The 14275-nt window shown below is 35.0% G+C and overlaps 2 protein-coding genes across 3 annotated transcripts; both read left to right on the forward strand.

The window, feature by feature from the left end:
- Positions 1–715: 715 nt before the first annotated feature.
- Positions 716–2100, forward strand: LOC142533894 (oil body-associated protein 2C-like). Its single transcript, XM_075640824.1, has 4 exons — positions 716–1140; positions 1271–1353; positions 1456–1570; positions 1659–2100. Exons 1-4 carry the CDS (start codon positions 861–863, stop codon positions 1925–1927), a joined length of 747 nt encoding a protein of 248 aa, XP_075496939.1. The 5' UTR covers positions 716–860; the 3' UTR covers positions 1928–2100.
- Positions 2101–4768: 2668 nt separating this feature from the next.
- On the forward strand, positions 4769–11785 carry LOC142533902 (cyclic phosphodiesterase-like). 2 transcript variants are annotated; one of them, XR_012816842.1, is made up of 5 exons: positions 4769–5202; positions 5641–5695; positions 6224–6434; positions 11264–11314; positions 11537–11785. XR_012816842.1 is itself a non-coding variant. In XM_075640835.1 (4 exons), the coding sequence occupies exons 1-3, from the start codon at positions 4918–4920 to the stop codon at positions 6424–6426; spliced, it is 543 nt and encodes a 180-aa protein (XP_075496950.1). In that variant the 5' UTR covers positions 4769–4917; the 3' UTR covers positions 6427–6434; positions 11264–11490. The 2 variants fall into 2 exon arrangements, 1 of the variants encoding a protein (XP_075496950.1); XM_075640835.1 differs by lacking the exon at positions 11537–11785 and having other exon boundaries at positions 11264–11490.
- Positions 11786–14275: the final 2490 nt, after the last annotated feature.

A 14275-nucleotide genomic window follows, 5' to 3' on the forward strand; every position in this document is an offset into this window, starting at 1 on the left:
ATTTCCGCTGCTGTGTTCTGTGTCGTGTTGACAACACCGAGCACAACACTCAATTCTAATACACCAGTTTTTAATATTTATTTACTGTTAATCTATGCGCAATAATTCTTTAATAGATTTTTATTTTATTAACTCGACGACGACTGGTTCGGATTGTCCTAAGCGTTGATTTTTAGAAAATTTGGTTTATCTATACTATATTATTAAGTGTGAGACTTTTAAAATAACTAATTTTTAGCGCCATAATCTGTTTTAATAATTATATATATTAATAAAATTCTAAAACTATAACGCAAGTCACAAGTAGCTTTACGAATAAAGTATTTGTATTCTAAATTTCAAGTTGTATGTTCAATTCCTATTTTGTTCTTTTTTTTCTTTTTTTTTCTACTTATTTTTTAATTCATTTATGAAAATAATAGTATAATCCCTCGTTATTTTTTATAATTATATTTAAATTCTCATTTAAATATAAACTAAATAAATTATTAAAAAATATTATACGAACAGAGTACGTCGATAAAATAAATATATATCAAACTTGTCTATAACAGATGAAAGGGCAAAACTGTCAAACTTGGATTTAAGGAAAAAAAATCAGGTAACGCCTTTTTAGGATTATAACAAGGGAAACGTGTCCACCGCGAATGTAGACTACATATATAATCCTCCATGTGTTAACCGCAGAAAGAGTTCTCCTCAATTCTTAGCCACCTCGAAACTCTGCATGTCCACCTGTCATCACCAAATTTCTCCTACTTTATTACGTCAAATCCTTCACGAAGTGGAGCTTCAATTAGAAAATTTAGAAGCCAAGGAAATCTAAGCTTTTGTTTTTAATAATTTGGTTAATCCGAATCATGGCTGCAACTGATGGAACTGAGGCGACTCGCGACCAGGGGGAGCATATGCCGCCAGGGAAGCCGATGAGCATGGAGCAACACATGCTGGATAAAGGGGCTCAAATGATGCAGTCTTTAAAGCCCATCAAGCACATGAATCAGCATGTCTGCACTTTTGCGCTGTATAGCCATGACTTGACTCGCCAGATCGAGACTCACCATTTTGTTACACGCAGCAACCAGGATTTCCTCCAGTGTGCTGTTTATGACTCTGATGAATCCACCGCTCGACTTATTGGTCCTCATCAATAATCATCGTGAATTAGCTTTATATAAATTATTTTCTGGATTAGCCGTACTGTCTAAATAACTGTGTTTCTTCTCTTCTCTCAGTTTTGTATGATTGATATCGTGGCTCGTGCGTGCAGGAGTGGAGTACATAATATCCGATAAAATTTTCGAAACTTTGTCTCCAGATGAACAAAAACTTTGGCATTCCCATGCATACGAGGTCCATTTTAAATCTCAGTGTTATTGTTTTTTCTAATACCGTTCATGCAATGGGTATTATCAAGGCCACCATTATTTTACGATTGTATTTTGCGTGAAGCAGGTAAAATCAGGACTTTGGGTCAATCCGCGTGTTCCCGAAATGATAATGAATCTAGAACTTCAAAATATTGCTAAGACCTATGGCAAGTTCTGGTGCACTTGGCAGACTGACAGAGGTAAAATCAATTAACCATCTTCCTTTTTCAGCCAGAAAAGTCTGTAACAATATACGATCAAGGTGGGATTCGTTAATTTATTTTGCAGGTGATAAGCTTCCGATTGGTCCGCCGGCACTGATGATGTCACCCCAAGCAGTGAATATGGGGATGGTGAAGCCGGATTTAGTGGCAAAGAGAGATGCCAAATACAACTTATCGAGTGATGCTTTAAAGAAGTCGAGAATGGAGATTGGGGAACCGGAATGGATAAATCCTCAGGCAGACTATTGGAAGCAGCATGGTAAGGGTTTTGCCATTGACGTGGAGACCACAGAGATGAAGAAAATGGCTCCCTCCCCTGGAAAATCAACATGAAATGCATCCTTCGGATCTGTTTTGAACTAATACTACGTACTTTGTGTAGTGTAAATCTACATCGCAAGGAAATGTATCTGTACATGTTAGTGATCTATGTACGTAGTTTGCTTTGATTTTATACATGATCGGTCTACACATACGTAGTTTGCTCTGCTACATTGGACTTTTGTGTGTGTGCGCGTGATCATTTGCACCTTTATTTTATTTCTCGAATAATGTCATCTTCAGCTCTTGTTTTCTTGAAAATTCAAGAACCCAAGAAAATTTAGAAAAAAAGGCTTATTTTATTATTTGAATTTTTTTTTTCAGATATAAGATAAGCAGATTAAACATAAAAATATTATTAAATAAAAAAAATATTTATATTTAAAAAGGGGCCCACTTTAGAAGGCAGCATATTCCTTTTTAGGACGCGTTGCAGAAGAAATTTTTCTGGACACAGATCCCCCTGCCGTTTTAATAAAACAGCACATGGTATTGTGTGCTTACGTGGCATTTCTTTTATTTTTTTTATTCTTCTCTTTTTTTTTCACTTTTTTACCCTCTATTTTCTTTTATGTTAAATTAATAATTTTACGATTAAATATTACTTATATTAAATATTTATATGTGAAAAATCGTATCATTTTTTCGAATTAATAGATATTATTAATTTTTTTTTCAATGAACAAAATTTTTAACAATATAAAATTATTTAAAATATTAATGCTTAAATTAAAATTTAGAATATTTCTATCATGTAATATCAAAAACTAAAATTCAACACCATATTTTTATCAAAAATAAATAATTCATACATAAATTCATAATTTAAAATCTCGATACATTCTTCAATACTTTTTAAATAATTATTGATTAAATATTTGATATTATATATATAATCTACTAATTTAATACATATCAGAATCGTATATTTTAAAAAAATTAAAATAATGTTAAAACAAAGCCACAACCGAGAAACCAAGAAAAATTCATCATCTTTATTAATAATTATTGAATATAATGAGCTAAAACCTAATCTTACATGGTTATACATGCATACATATATATACATACATATATATACAAATTATATATATATAAAATTCACACACAAATCTCCTGCAACGATAATATTTAAAGGTAACATCGGTAACCGCAAGCAATACACATAATTAATAAGAGTTTCAGATAAATAACACCATAAAATACACAAAAAAACAAAATCAAATAAAAAAATCAATAGCCAAACAATTAGAAAAAGAATTAGACATTTAAAGGAACAAGAAAATCGAACCTTGTATGTTATAGTATTTCCTGTAAAAATAAATCTATTAATTTAATACATATCATAACCATATATTTTTTTTAAAAAAATTAAAATAATGTTAAAACAAAGCCACAAGCAAGAAATCCAAGAAAAATTCATCATTTTTATCAAGAATTATTGAATATCATGAGCTAAAACCTAATCTTACATGGTTATACATGCATACATATATATACATATATATATACAAATTATATATATATTTATAATTCACACACAAATCTCCTACAACGATGATATTTAAATGTAGCATCGGTAACCGCAAGCATACACATAATTAATAAGAGTTTCAGATCAATAACACCACAAAAATACAAACAAACAAAATCAAATAAAAAAATTGATAGCCAAACAATTAGAAAAAGCATTAGACATTTAAATAAACAAAAAAATCGAACCTTGTATGTTATAGTATTTCCGGTAAAAATAAAAAATATATATAATTGAGTGAGAGAGAAAAACGAGAAAAAAAAAAAGAAAATGGACAAAAGAAGACGAGATGAAATAGTTGAGAGGAAAAAAAATGTTTATATTATTTCATATAAAATTGTCTGATGTTTGCTAATGTTTGTGGAAGAGAGAAAAAATGGAGAAAAATCGAGAAAAAACAAAAGAGAAAAAGATAGGGGAAAAAAAGTGAAAAAAGAGAATAATAAAAAAATTAAAAGAAATGCCATGTAGGCACACAGTACCATGTACTGTTTTATTAAAACTGTAGGGGATCCGTAAAATTATATGTCCTCTCTTCAACGATTCTACGGAAGGATGATCACGGTGTAGGTTTTTTTTGAAAAAATTCAAACCGAATCTGTTAGTATTTTCAAAAATTAATCGCAGTTTTACATGAAAAATTAACATTACGGTTTTGAGCGGTTTTAAGTGGTTGCGGTAGATTTACGGTTTTTTTAATGAAAAATATTAGAACATATATTTTAATTTATTCGGTTTTTTTAATGAAAAATATTAGAATATATATTTTAATTTATTTGAAAATAATAACAATATATTGTCTTCAAATATAAAATATAATTCAAAACATATAAATATCAAAATAGATAAAATAATAATCAAGATTCAAAACTACGTTGTTAATTTAACAATATAACACATTCACAACAAAATAATATTTACACTATTTTACTTTTTTTTTTTTTATTTTCAAACTTCAAACAAAATAGTGCAGTAAAAGAAATAAATACTTTAATAAAAGATTAATATGAAAAATAATTAAGAAAAAGATAAATTTTATTTGTAAGAATAATAATTTTGAAGAGAGTTGAGATATAATAAATGATGATTTCTTTATTTGAATATGTTGTTTATAAATTATTATAATTTTAACTCAATATTATGGCAAGCGGTTTAGGCGGTGCGGTTTGTTGCAGTTTTTGACAGAAAAATAACCGAACAGCATATATGATACTGTTTATGATTAATATTTTCAATCGCGATTTTTATAAAATATTATGAAAAATAATAAGATGCAATTCGGTTCGAACAGTTAATAAAAAAAATCGATCGCCCCTGGTTCTACGTGATAGTGCGAGGGAACCACAGATGATAAAAATCCGATCTTGAAAACATTTAGAACTCTTAAATCTCCCAATAAAGTCACCTCATTCGATCCCTCTCCTTTCTTGAGATTCTCGGCGTCTCCCTGTTCACTTACAAGATCTCCATGGAGGCCAGGAAAGATGTTTATTCGGTGTGGGCGCTTCCGCCGGAGGAATCGAAGCCGCGGCTGAAGAAGTTGATGGAGAGTCTCAGATCGGAGTTCGGTGGGCCCGAGTTCGAGCCGCACGTGACTGTTGTTGGGTCAATTAGCTTAACGGAAAGCGAGGCGCGTGATAGTTTCACCAAGGCTTGTGAGAGACTCCAGGCATACGATGCCCGCGTGGAGAAAGTTGCCACTGGAACTTTCTTTTACCAGTGTGTTTTTCTTCTGCTTCATCCAACACCTCAGGTAACATCATTAAGTAATTGTTTATCAGTTATCCCATGCTGAAGATTGAAATCTCGTTTATTTGAATCAAAATTAAATCTTGGGTATAGAGTATAGACTATGTTTTGGTTCATTGAATTGATAGTCAGAGCTAGTGGACTGGGCGGAGGGTCTGATCAAACAGATTCTTTAGAATGTTTTGCTTCCTGTAGTATTGAAAAGAGGGATGCTTTGAAGTTTGATTGAAAAAGAAATGGGATTCAAGAAAGGAAAGAGAGTATTTTTCTGATTTTATCAGTTGAATAAAGGCAAAATATTAAGAATGAAATTTAGTGACTATTTCTCTTTCTCGATTTGTTGACGAGGTTGTATTTTGTGCATTCATGTCTTCTAGAGTGTACATGACATTGTAGTCTTTTAGAGGTTTAATGTTGGTTTTGTGAAACTCCTCTAAAACAGGTGGTGGAGGCTAGTGCACATTGCTGTGGTACTTTTGGTTACAAGAACTCAACGCGTAAGTCATGCCAATACTTCTGTTTCTCAAAATTCTGTGTTATTTAGGAAGTGTTGAAAAGTCATCATTCACTTTTTAGAGGTTGCAAACATTCCCTCGAAGAGGTTGCAAACATTCCCTCGAAGGGTTGTGTTTCAAACAAAAAGTGAAGAAGTTTAGGTTGCAAACACTCCCTTAACGGGTCGATTTCTTCCCTCTTCCCTTCCCACACCCCTTCTTTATGAATGTTATCACTAACATAACGGCCAGGCACTAGGATTAAGGTCATGAATTGCATAAACAAAAGAAGATGAAGGCAGACAAAATGGAGAAATGATGGGATGAAGTGCATTGTTCTCTGCTTACAACTCTATGACCCTGTCCTTATTTGATTCCATACAGGACCGAAAATAGTATTTTAATTCATTTTGAAGGAAAATCTTTTTTGAAGCAGCTAAACTTGATTTTTCTTGAGAAAATTATTGTGATGTATTTGCTTGTGAGTGCAGATTTTGTAAGTTTTCAACTAACATATCATCATGTTTGCAGCTTATATGCCGCACTTGAGCCTCCTCTATGGTGATATAACCGAAGAGGAAAAGAAAACAGCTCGTGAGAAAGCTTACCTTCTCGATGAAGACATAAGCAGTCTAAGCTTCAAGATAACACATTTAGCATTATACAAAACCGATACTGAAGATAAAAGTTGCAAATCATGGGAGAAGGTGGTTGAATGCGAGCTAAAGACTTAGGTTTACTGCAGTTTGTTAAAGTGCACACAAATTGTGTAATCTGCATAGATCGATCAAAGATAATGAAGAACAATAAAGAGATGAACCGCTCTCTATCTCAGGAAAAATGAGAGAGTTTTTTTTATTAAAGAAGAATGAATTACATTTCTCACAGTGTCCGTTTATATATGTACAAGAAGTGAGTGTTGGTCAACTAATTGACTAAGAAGCTAAAAGACTAATAATAGGAGAATACATGACAGTGTGTAGCATCCCCCCTCAAGCTTGGAGTATATTGAGCAAACCAAGCTTGGAGAGCAGAAAACGATGTTGATCAGAGCCCAACGCCTTAGTAAAAACATCTGCCGGTTGACAATGCGTAGAAACATGAGATGTAGCAATGACATGATCTCGAATTTTTTCGCGAATAAAGTGGCAATCAATCTCGATGTGTTTGGTTCGTTCATGGTACAAGGGATTAGCAGCTATGTAAAGAGAAGCCTTATTGTCACAGTGAAGCATTGTAGGACTGTTAAAAGAGAGACCCATGTCAGTGAGGAGCCCTCGCAACCATACAATTTCACATGCACTGAAGGCCATTGATCTATATTCGGCTTCCGCCGAAGAACGAGAAACTGTACTCTGTTTCTTGGACTTCCATGAGATCGGGGATGTGCCAAGTGTAATAAGATAACCAGAAACAGATTTACGACTCATGGGACAGGATGCCCAGTCCGAATCGCAATAAGCATAGAGGCTAAAATCACAAGAAGCTGATAAGAGAATACCAGTTCCAGGAGACCCTTTCAGATAACCAATGATTCTTTCCGCGGCACGCATGTGAGAGGACTTCGGGGCCTGCATGAATTGACTTAAGTGCTGTACAGCAAAACAGATATCGGGGCGCGTAATTGTGAGATAAATGAGGCGTCCAATAGGCCGTTGAAAGACAGTAGGATCAGGGAGAAGAAGATCAGTGACAGAGGAAGGTTGCACTGGGGTGATACTTGCATCAAACTCAGAAGATGTTAATTTGAGGTGTTGTTCCATAGGAGTAGGAAAAGGCTTGCAACCAGCCATGCTAGTATCTGAGATCAATTCCAAGGCATATTTCCGTTGATTCAAACAGATACCTTGAGCAGAACGAGCAACTTCGAGGCCCAAAAAATACTTGAGAGGGCCAAGATCCTTGATAGCAAACTTAGAATGAAGATGAGATTTTAATTCTACAATAGACTCATGATCATCGCCAGAAATGACAATGTCATCCACATAAACCAAAAGAATGGTAATGTAAGGGGCGCGATGCTTGATAAACAGGGAGTGATCATGCACCGATTGTATAAAGCCATGTTGAATCATCACAGAACAAAACTTTGAATGCCATTGTCTAGAAGCTTGCTTTAGTCCATATAAAGATTTCAATAACTTGCAAGCAAAATTCTTTGGCTGTCGTGCAACACCCGGAGGAAAGGACATATAGATGTCCTCAGTGAGATCACCTTGCAAAAAGGCATTAGTGACATCCATTTGATACAAAGGCCATCGTTTTGCCGCAGCAATCGACAAAAGACATCTTACTGTGACAATTTTGGCAACAGGGGAAAAAGTGTCGTGATAGTCTATCCTATATTGTTGAGTATAGCCCTTCGCCACAAGCCGTGCTTTGAATTTGTTAACACTACCATCCGCATTATACTTGATTTTATAAACCCAACGACAACCAATAGGTTTTTTGTCCGGAGGAAGTGGCACAATGGCCCAAGTTTTGTTGGCCTCAAGGGCTTCAATCTCAGCAGTCATAGCCTTTTGCCATCTTGGATCAGAAGAAGCTTCTGTAAAAGAAGTTGGTTCGGACAAGTGAGAGATGGATGCAAGATAAGATTGATGGGTTAGAGAAATATTTGTGTAGCCAAGGTAGTTGGATAAATCATAAGGTTTGTTGGAAGAAGATGATGTAGAAACAGCGGAACAAACAAAATCTTTGGTCCAAATGGGTGGTTTAGGCTGCCTGGATGACCGTCGAGGTTCTGGAAGAGGAGAGAGAAGGGGTGGTGAGCTAGGTAATGGGAAGGACACTGGAGGAGGTGGGACATCATCATCAGAGTTCATGCAGGTTGAAGACGGAAATGGAGTAGCAGGGGCAGTGGTGGTGGCAAAAGGAAATATATTTTCATAAAACACCACGTCCCGTGATACAAAAAATCGATGAGTGGCAAGATCAAAAAGCTTGAAACCTTTTTGATGGGGAGGGTAACCCATGAAAATATATGGTTTGGCACGAGCGTCAAATTTGTGGATTGGGCGAAGATTTTTTGCAAAGCAAAGACAACCAAAAACCTTAATATGATCAAAGGAAGGGATTTTGTTGAATAGAGCTTCAAAAGGAGTTTTGTTTTCAAGGAGTGGAGTTGGGGTGCGGTTGATTAAGTATGCGGCATGTAGAACACATTCACCCCAATAAACATCAGGTATGGTTCCTTGAAATTTGAGAGCACGAGCCACATTAAGAATATGACGGTGTTTGCGCTCAACTAGCCCATTTTGTTGTGGTGTGTAGGGACATGAACTCTGATGAATGACACCATGAGTACTGAAGAACTCATTGCACTCAGTGTTAAAAAATTCAGAAGCATTGTCCGACCGAATATACAGGATTTGGGTTTTGAAGTGAGTTGACACAAAGGCGAAAAATTGTTTTAAAATGCGAAGAGCATCAGATTTGAATTGCATTAGGAATACCCAAACACATCTCGAAAAATCGTGAACTAAGGTGAGAAAATAATGAGCACCTTCATGAGTGGGAGTGCGATGAGGTCCCCATATGTCTATATGAACAAGATGAAAAATATGGGGAGATTTGTGTCGCTCAACAGACGGAAACACGGTTCTGGTTTGTTTGGCCAGTGGACATATAGCACAATATTGTGTGAGTTGATTTTGTGTAATAAACGGTAAGCATTGCAATCGAGCAATACATGTGACCAAATCTTTTGTGCCAAAGATCAATATTATTATTGATAGATGAGGAAACATCACAAGTAGGCAAATGTTTTGGTATAGAAGCAACTGGAGTACAAGAAATATCAGGCAGTTGATTCTTTTGCACAACAAGTGAGGATGGATTGACAAGATAATACAAGCCATCTTTCACTTTACCAATCCCCATTATCTTCCTAGTTAAGAGTTCCTGAAATAAACAAAAGGTAGGATAGAACACCACACAACATTGGTTATCCTTAGTGAATTGAGAGATGGAGAGGAGATTGAATTTGAAATCAGGAACGTGAAGAACGTTTGGTAATGTGCAGGAGGGTGACAATGAAATTGAACCGGTTGAAGAAACAGAGGTAGAGTTACCATTGGGTAGGCGAACTGATCCATTGGTCAAAGGACATGGCTGAGGAGTTTGAAGTCCAGTAGAGGTACATGAAATATGAGCATTTGCACCACTATCCAATATCCAATTGTGAGCATCAGAAAATGACATCAAGCTGGTAACCATACCTGCCAAATTGGCTGAATGTTCTTGATGGACATTAGAATTCTCAAGCAAACGAAGAATTTGTGCATATTGGGTAGGTGTGAAGGTAACTCCCGAGGTATCAGCGGGTGTTGCAGATGTATCACTAATTGTGCTGTGTACAGATACTCGAGGAGGCTTTAAAACTCCTTTAATCCCTTTGGCTTGAGGAAATTTCTTGTGTAGTTTATGCCCTGGTGGGTAACCAATCAATCTAAAACAATTTTCCTTCAAATGTCCTGGTATTGAGCAGTGGTCACACTTAACAATGTCAGAGTGCTTGGAGGATGAAGAATAAAAAGCTGTTGTAGGAGCATCGGCCATTGATTGGAACATCATCACATGCCTGTGTGATTCTTCTTGACTAACCAGGGAATACGCTTGACTAACAGAGGGAAGTGGACTCATGAGGAGAATCTGACTTCGAATTGGACCGTAGCTATCATTAAGACCCATAAGAAATTGAATTAGCCGTTGTTGTTGCTCGTTGTCAACATAAGAACGTGAAGTAGGGCATTCACAAGTAGGAGAAATCACCAACGAAGCTAATTCATCCCATAATTGCTTAAGTTTCGAGAAGTAAACAGAAATGGTGCTCGATCCTTGTGATAAACGAACAATATCACGATGAATAGCATAGATGCGTGAACCACAAATCTTATCGAACCGTTCCTTTAAATCTGCCCAAACACTAGAGGCATCCTTCGCATAAACCAGCCCGCAGAAAATCTCTTTGGATACCGAAGAAAAAATCCAGGACAAAACAACTGCATTGCAATGCTCCCATTGATAAAGAGATGGTGAATTTGCAGCTGGTTTTCGGCATGTACCGTCGACAAATCCGAGCTTATTCTTCGCGTGCAGAGCAATCTTCATGGCTCTGCTCCAAATACCATAATTCTCCGGTCCAATCAGTGGATCGAGAACGAGAGAAACCCCTGGAGCATCAGATGGATGCAAATACAGAGGATCATTAAAGCTGAAATTTGAGGTTTGAGCTGCCATCTCACATGAACACAGATTCAATCGTTTCTACGCAGATGCATTTCCAACCATATCAATGCGGATCGATTGAAAAATTAATAGCTCTGATACCATGTTAAAGTGCACACAAATTGTGTAATCTGCATAGATCGATCAAAGATAATGAAGAACAATAAAGAGATGAACCGCTCTCTATCTCAGGAAAAATGAGAGAGTTTTTTTTATTAAAGAAGAATGAATTACATTTCTCACAGTGTCCGTTTATATATGTACAAGAAGTGAGTGTTGGTCAACTAATTGACTAAGAAGCTAAAAGACTAATAATAGGAGAATACATGACAGTGTGTAACACAGTTGGCCTTTTTTGAGGATTCAAGCAAACTATGAAGAAGCTGCCAACAAGTAATAATCTGCACTGCCTTCTTTGTTCCTGCATTTTAAGATTACCACATCCAATTTGTAGAAGTCATTACGCACTCTTTTATATAGAGTTGGTAAATGGCTAGATGTGTTGCATCCAGTACCCCGGATATTATTCGAAAATGTTGAAAATTAATGCTAAAACCTGTGTTGTATTATTTCACCTGTTCGTGCGGTTTTTAGTATGCATGCTTTTATGTGTAGGACAAATATACCTTAGTAGACAAATAAAAAGAAATACACTCCATTGCCAGAGACACAAAGTGACTCTTGGAGCTGCAGGTTTGGAGTTCAATGTCGCTGGCAATGATAAATTTTCGTTTTCACTGCTTTCAATCATTTTTACATGTAATAATATGACTGATTGCAAGTTCCCGTCGTTTAGTAGGTCTCCCAGTCGTTAAATATCGTGGGAGACATACATAAAACAAATTGTCCTGTAATTTATCAGCAATGTCGAAACGGGCCGACTCATGGTCTATCTCGGCGTGTCGCAAATCATCGACCCAACTTGTCTATTTTATATGGCCGGAAGGACCAGCTTCTGTTTGGCGAGTTGCGATTGTCAAGCTAATCCAGAATCCACTTATTTTATGTTGCCCGACATGCCTAAACCAGGTCTATTATTTGTCCATGACTTTGACTAGATTTTCTTTATATTTTTAAAGTGACTTGTTTATCTCGATTACAATTACAACGCAGAAGTTTCAAGTAAATAACATTCGGGAAAAAAAATATTGACATAAATTATGGGATTGCATCCTCTTATTCAAGGGGAAATTCGATCTGGATCAATGACCAAGATTTAACCAATTTCATGCAGAGCTCAGATAAGTCCACATAAATCACGTGTGACCAAATCTTAATCGTTTTCTTATGGTGGGTAGTATACCCTCTGCAGGGTCGAAGGACCCCTTATTCAAGTCATGAGTAAATCAAGTTTTATATCTTAGCTGTCGCATGTTTGAAATCTCCGTAGGATATATTATTTTCCGTTAGGACACGGAACCGAATCGCGCAAACATAGGCCGATTGTGCTCATTGTAACACAAAATATAATATTACCAACCATAAAACCTGAAAGAGTTGTAAGCGAAACTCATGTCAGAATGTATAAATATACTAAATTCCATTTTGGATAAGGAACTACTTTAAGTTCTTTTTAACCTTTTCAATTCAGATTCAAAGCGATTTTAAAATTAAAACAATCCATTTTCTCTTCTAATTCTATCAACATACCGAAGTCTTGTAATATCTGTATATGGAATGGCTGTGTAGTTTATGAAGATAAACTCTGCATCAGGCAGATTGTGTTGAGCTAGTCAATGAGAGATATCTTGTATTGAACAGCATCGCGTCATCGTTGATCCATTCCACGCATATTTTTCCGTCCGCGGGATAACGGTGCAGCACTTGAGGGACGCAGCCTAGCGGAGCTGTTCCAAAAACAGCTCTTTTCCTTGCACCATAGCTTTACAGTACATGGATCCAAGAATATGCATTTACATGTATATGCTAGAATTAATATATGTATTTGTACTCTCTTGTCTTTCCAATTGAAACTTGATTTAAAATTGTAAATTCAATTGAAGGAAAAAGTTGCAATATGAGTCTTATATATTTATCTCTTTGCGATTTTTTTTATTTTTTATGGTGTCAAATTTTATTTTTATTAACACTCTCATTTGGCTGTGAAAGACAATTTTAATTAGGGAAGTAAAACATTGTCTTCTAGATCATAAATTGTTAAAAATAGTTTGATGTAGAGGTGATCAAATTTTTTTATTAACCGTCCGAACCGAATTGCACCGCACCGTTTTTCTTAATATTTTATAAAAACCGTGATTAAAAATATTAATCATAAACCGCACCGCATACGCGGTTCGGTTATTTTTTTTGTCAAGAACCGCACCACCGCGCCGTCTAAACCGCTTGCCATAATATTGGGCCTAGAATTATAATAATTTGTAAAAACAACATATTCAAACAAATAAGTCATTATTCATTAGATCTCAACTCTATTCAAAATTATTATTCTTATAAGTAAAACTTATCTTTTTCTTAATCATTCTTCATATTAGTCTTTTATTAAAGTTTTTATTTCTTTTGCTACAATATTTTATTTGAAGTTTGAAAGTAAAAAAAGGATAAAAATAGTGTAAATGTCATTTTCATTGTGAATGTGTTGTGTTGTTAAATTATTAACTTAGTTTTGAATCTTGATTATTGTTTTATCTATTTGATCTTTATATGTTTTGAACTATATTTTATATTTGAAGACAATATATTATTGTTGTTGTTTTCGAATAAATTAGAATATATGTTCTAATATTTTTCATTAAAAAAACCGTAAACCGACCGCAACCGCTTGAAACCGCTCAAAATCGTAAGGATAATTTTTCATGTAAAATCGCGATTAATTTTTCAAGATACTAACCGACCGCATATGGCAATTCGGTTTGAATTTTTTTAAAAAAATTGCAAAACCGCACCGTGATCACCCCTAGTTTGATGGTTGAAAAGACTGAAAAATATATCGGTAAGTAGTATTTTATTAATTATATATGTTACCTTTTAAATTAAATAGAAATCACCATAGATCAGTTGTTTAATTATTAAAATAATGATAATAATTATGTTCTAGAAATATATCAAATATTTAGAAGTAAAATTGTAAGTCAACGAATGTAGTTTAGTCCCAGGTATAATGCCTACTCTCCCTAAAATATTTATCATACAAATCTTAGAGCAGTAAGTGATTTAAATCAAAAAAATGTTCTCAAATTCATAAATGAAATTCAAATCTTTCTATTAAAATTTTCATTGGTCAAATCAATAAACCCTAAACCCTAAATACCTAGCCGGGCTAAGTATTGGGTCTAAGACGAAGTTGAGAATACCAGTGCGCGCATATATATATATATATTTGCAAGTTCTCGTCTC

The sequence above is a fragment of the Primulina tabacum genome, chromosome 2 (genome assembly GCF_025594145.1).
Source record: "Primulina tabacum isolate GXHZ01 chromosome 2, ASM2559414v2, whole genome shotgun sequence".
Lineage (NCBI taxonomy): Eukaryota > Viridiplantae > Streptophyta > Magnoliopsida > Lamiales > Gesneriaceae > Primulina > Primulina tabacum.

Excerpts from the sequence above, each read along its gene's own strand:
- LOC142533902 (XM_075640835.1), top strand. The coding sequence starts at position 4,918 with ATGGAGGCCAGGAAAGATGTTTATTCGGTGTGGGCGCTTCCGCCGGAG. Across the intron at positions 5,203-5,640 it reads TGCTTCATCCAACACCTCAG|GTGGTGGAGGCTAGTGCACA; the intron begins GTAACATCATTA and ends CCTCTAAAACAG. Across the intron at positions 5,696-6,223 it reads TGGTTACAAGAACTCAACGC|CTTATATGCCGCACTTGAGC; the intron begins GTAAGTCATGCC and ends TCATGTTTGCAG.
- LOC142533894 (XM_075640824.1), top strand. The coding sequence starts at position 861 with ATGGCTGCAACTGATGGAACTGAGGCGACTCGCGACCAGGGGGAGCAT. Across the intron at positions 1,354-1,455 it reads GGCATTCCCATGCATACGAG|GTAAAATCAGGACTTTGGGT; the intron begins GTCCATTTTAAA and ends TGCGTGAAGCAG. Across the intron at positions 1,571-1,658 it reads CACTTGGCAGACTGACAGAG|GTGATAAGCTTCCGATTGGT; the intron begins GTAAAATCAATT and ends TTTATTTTGCAG.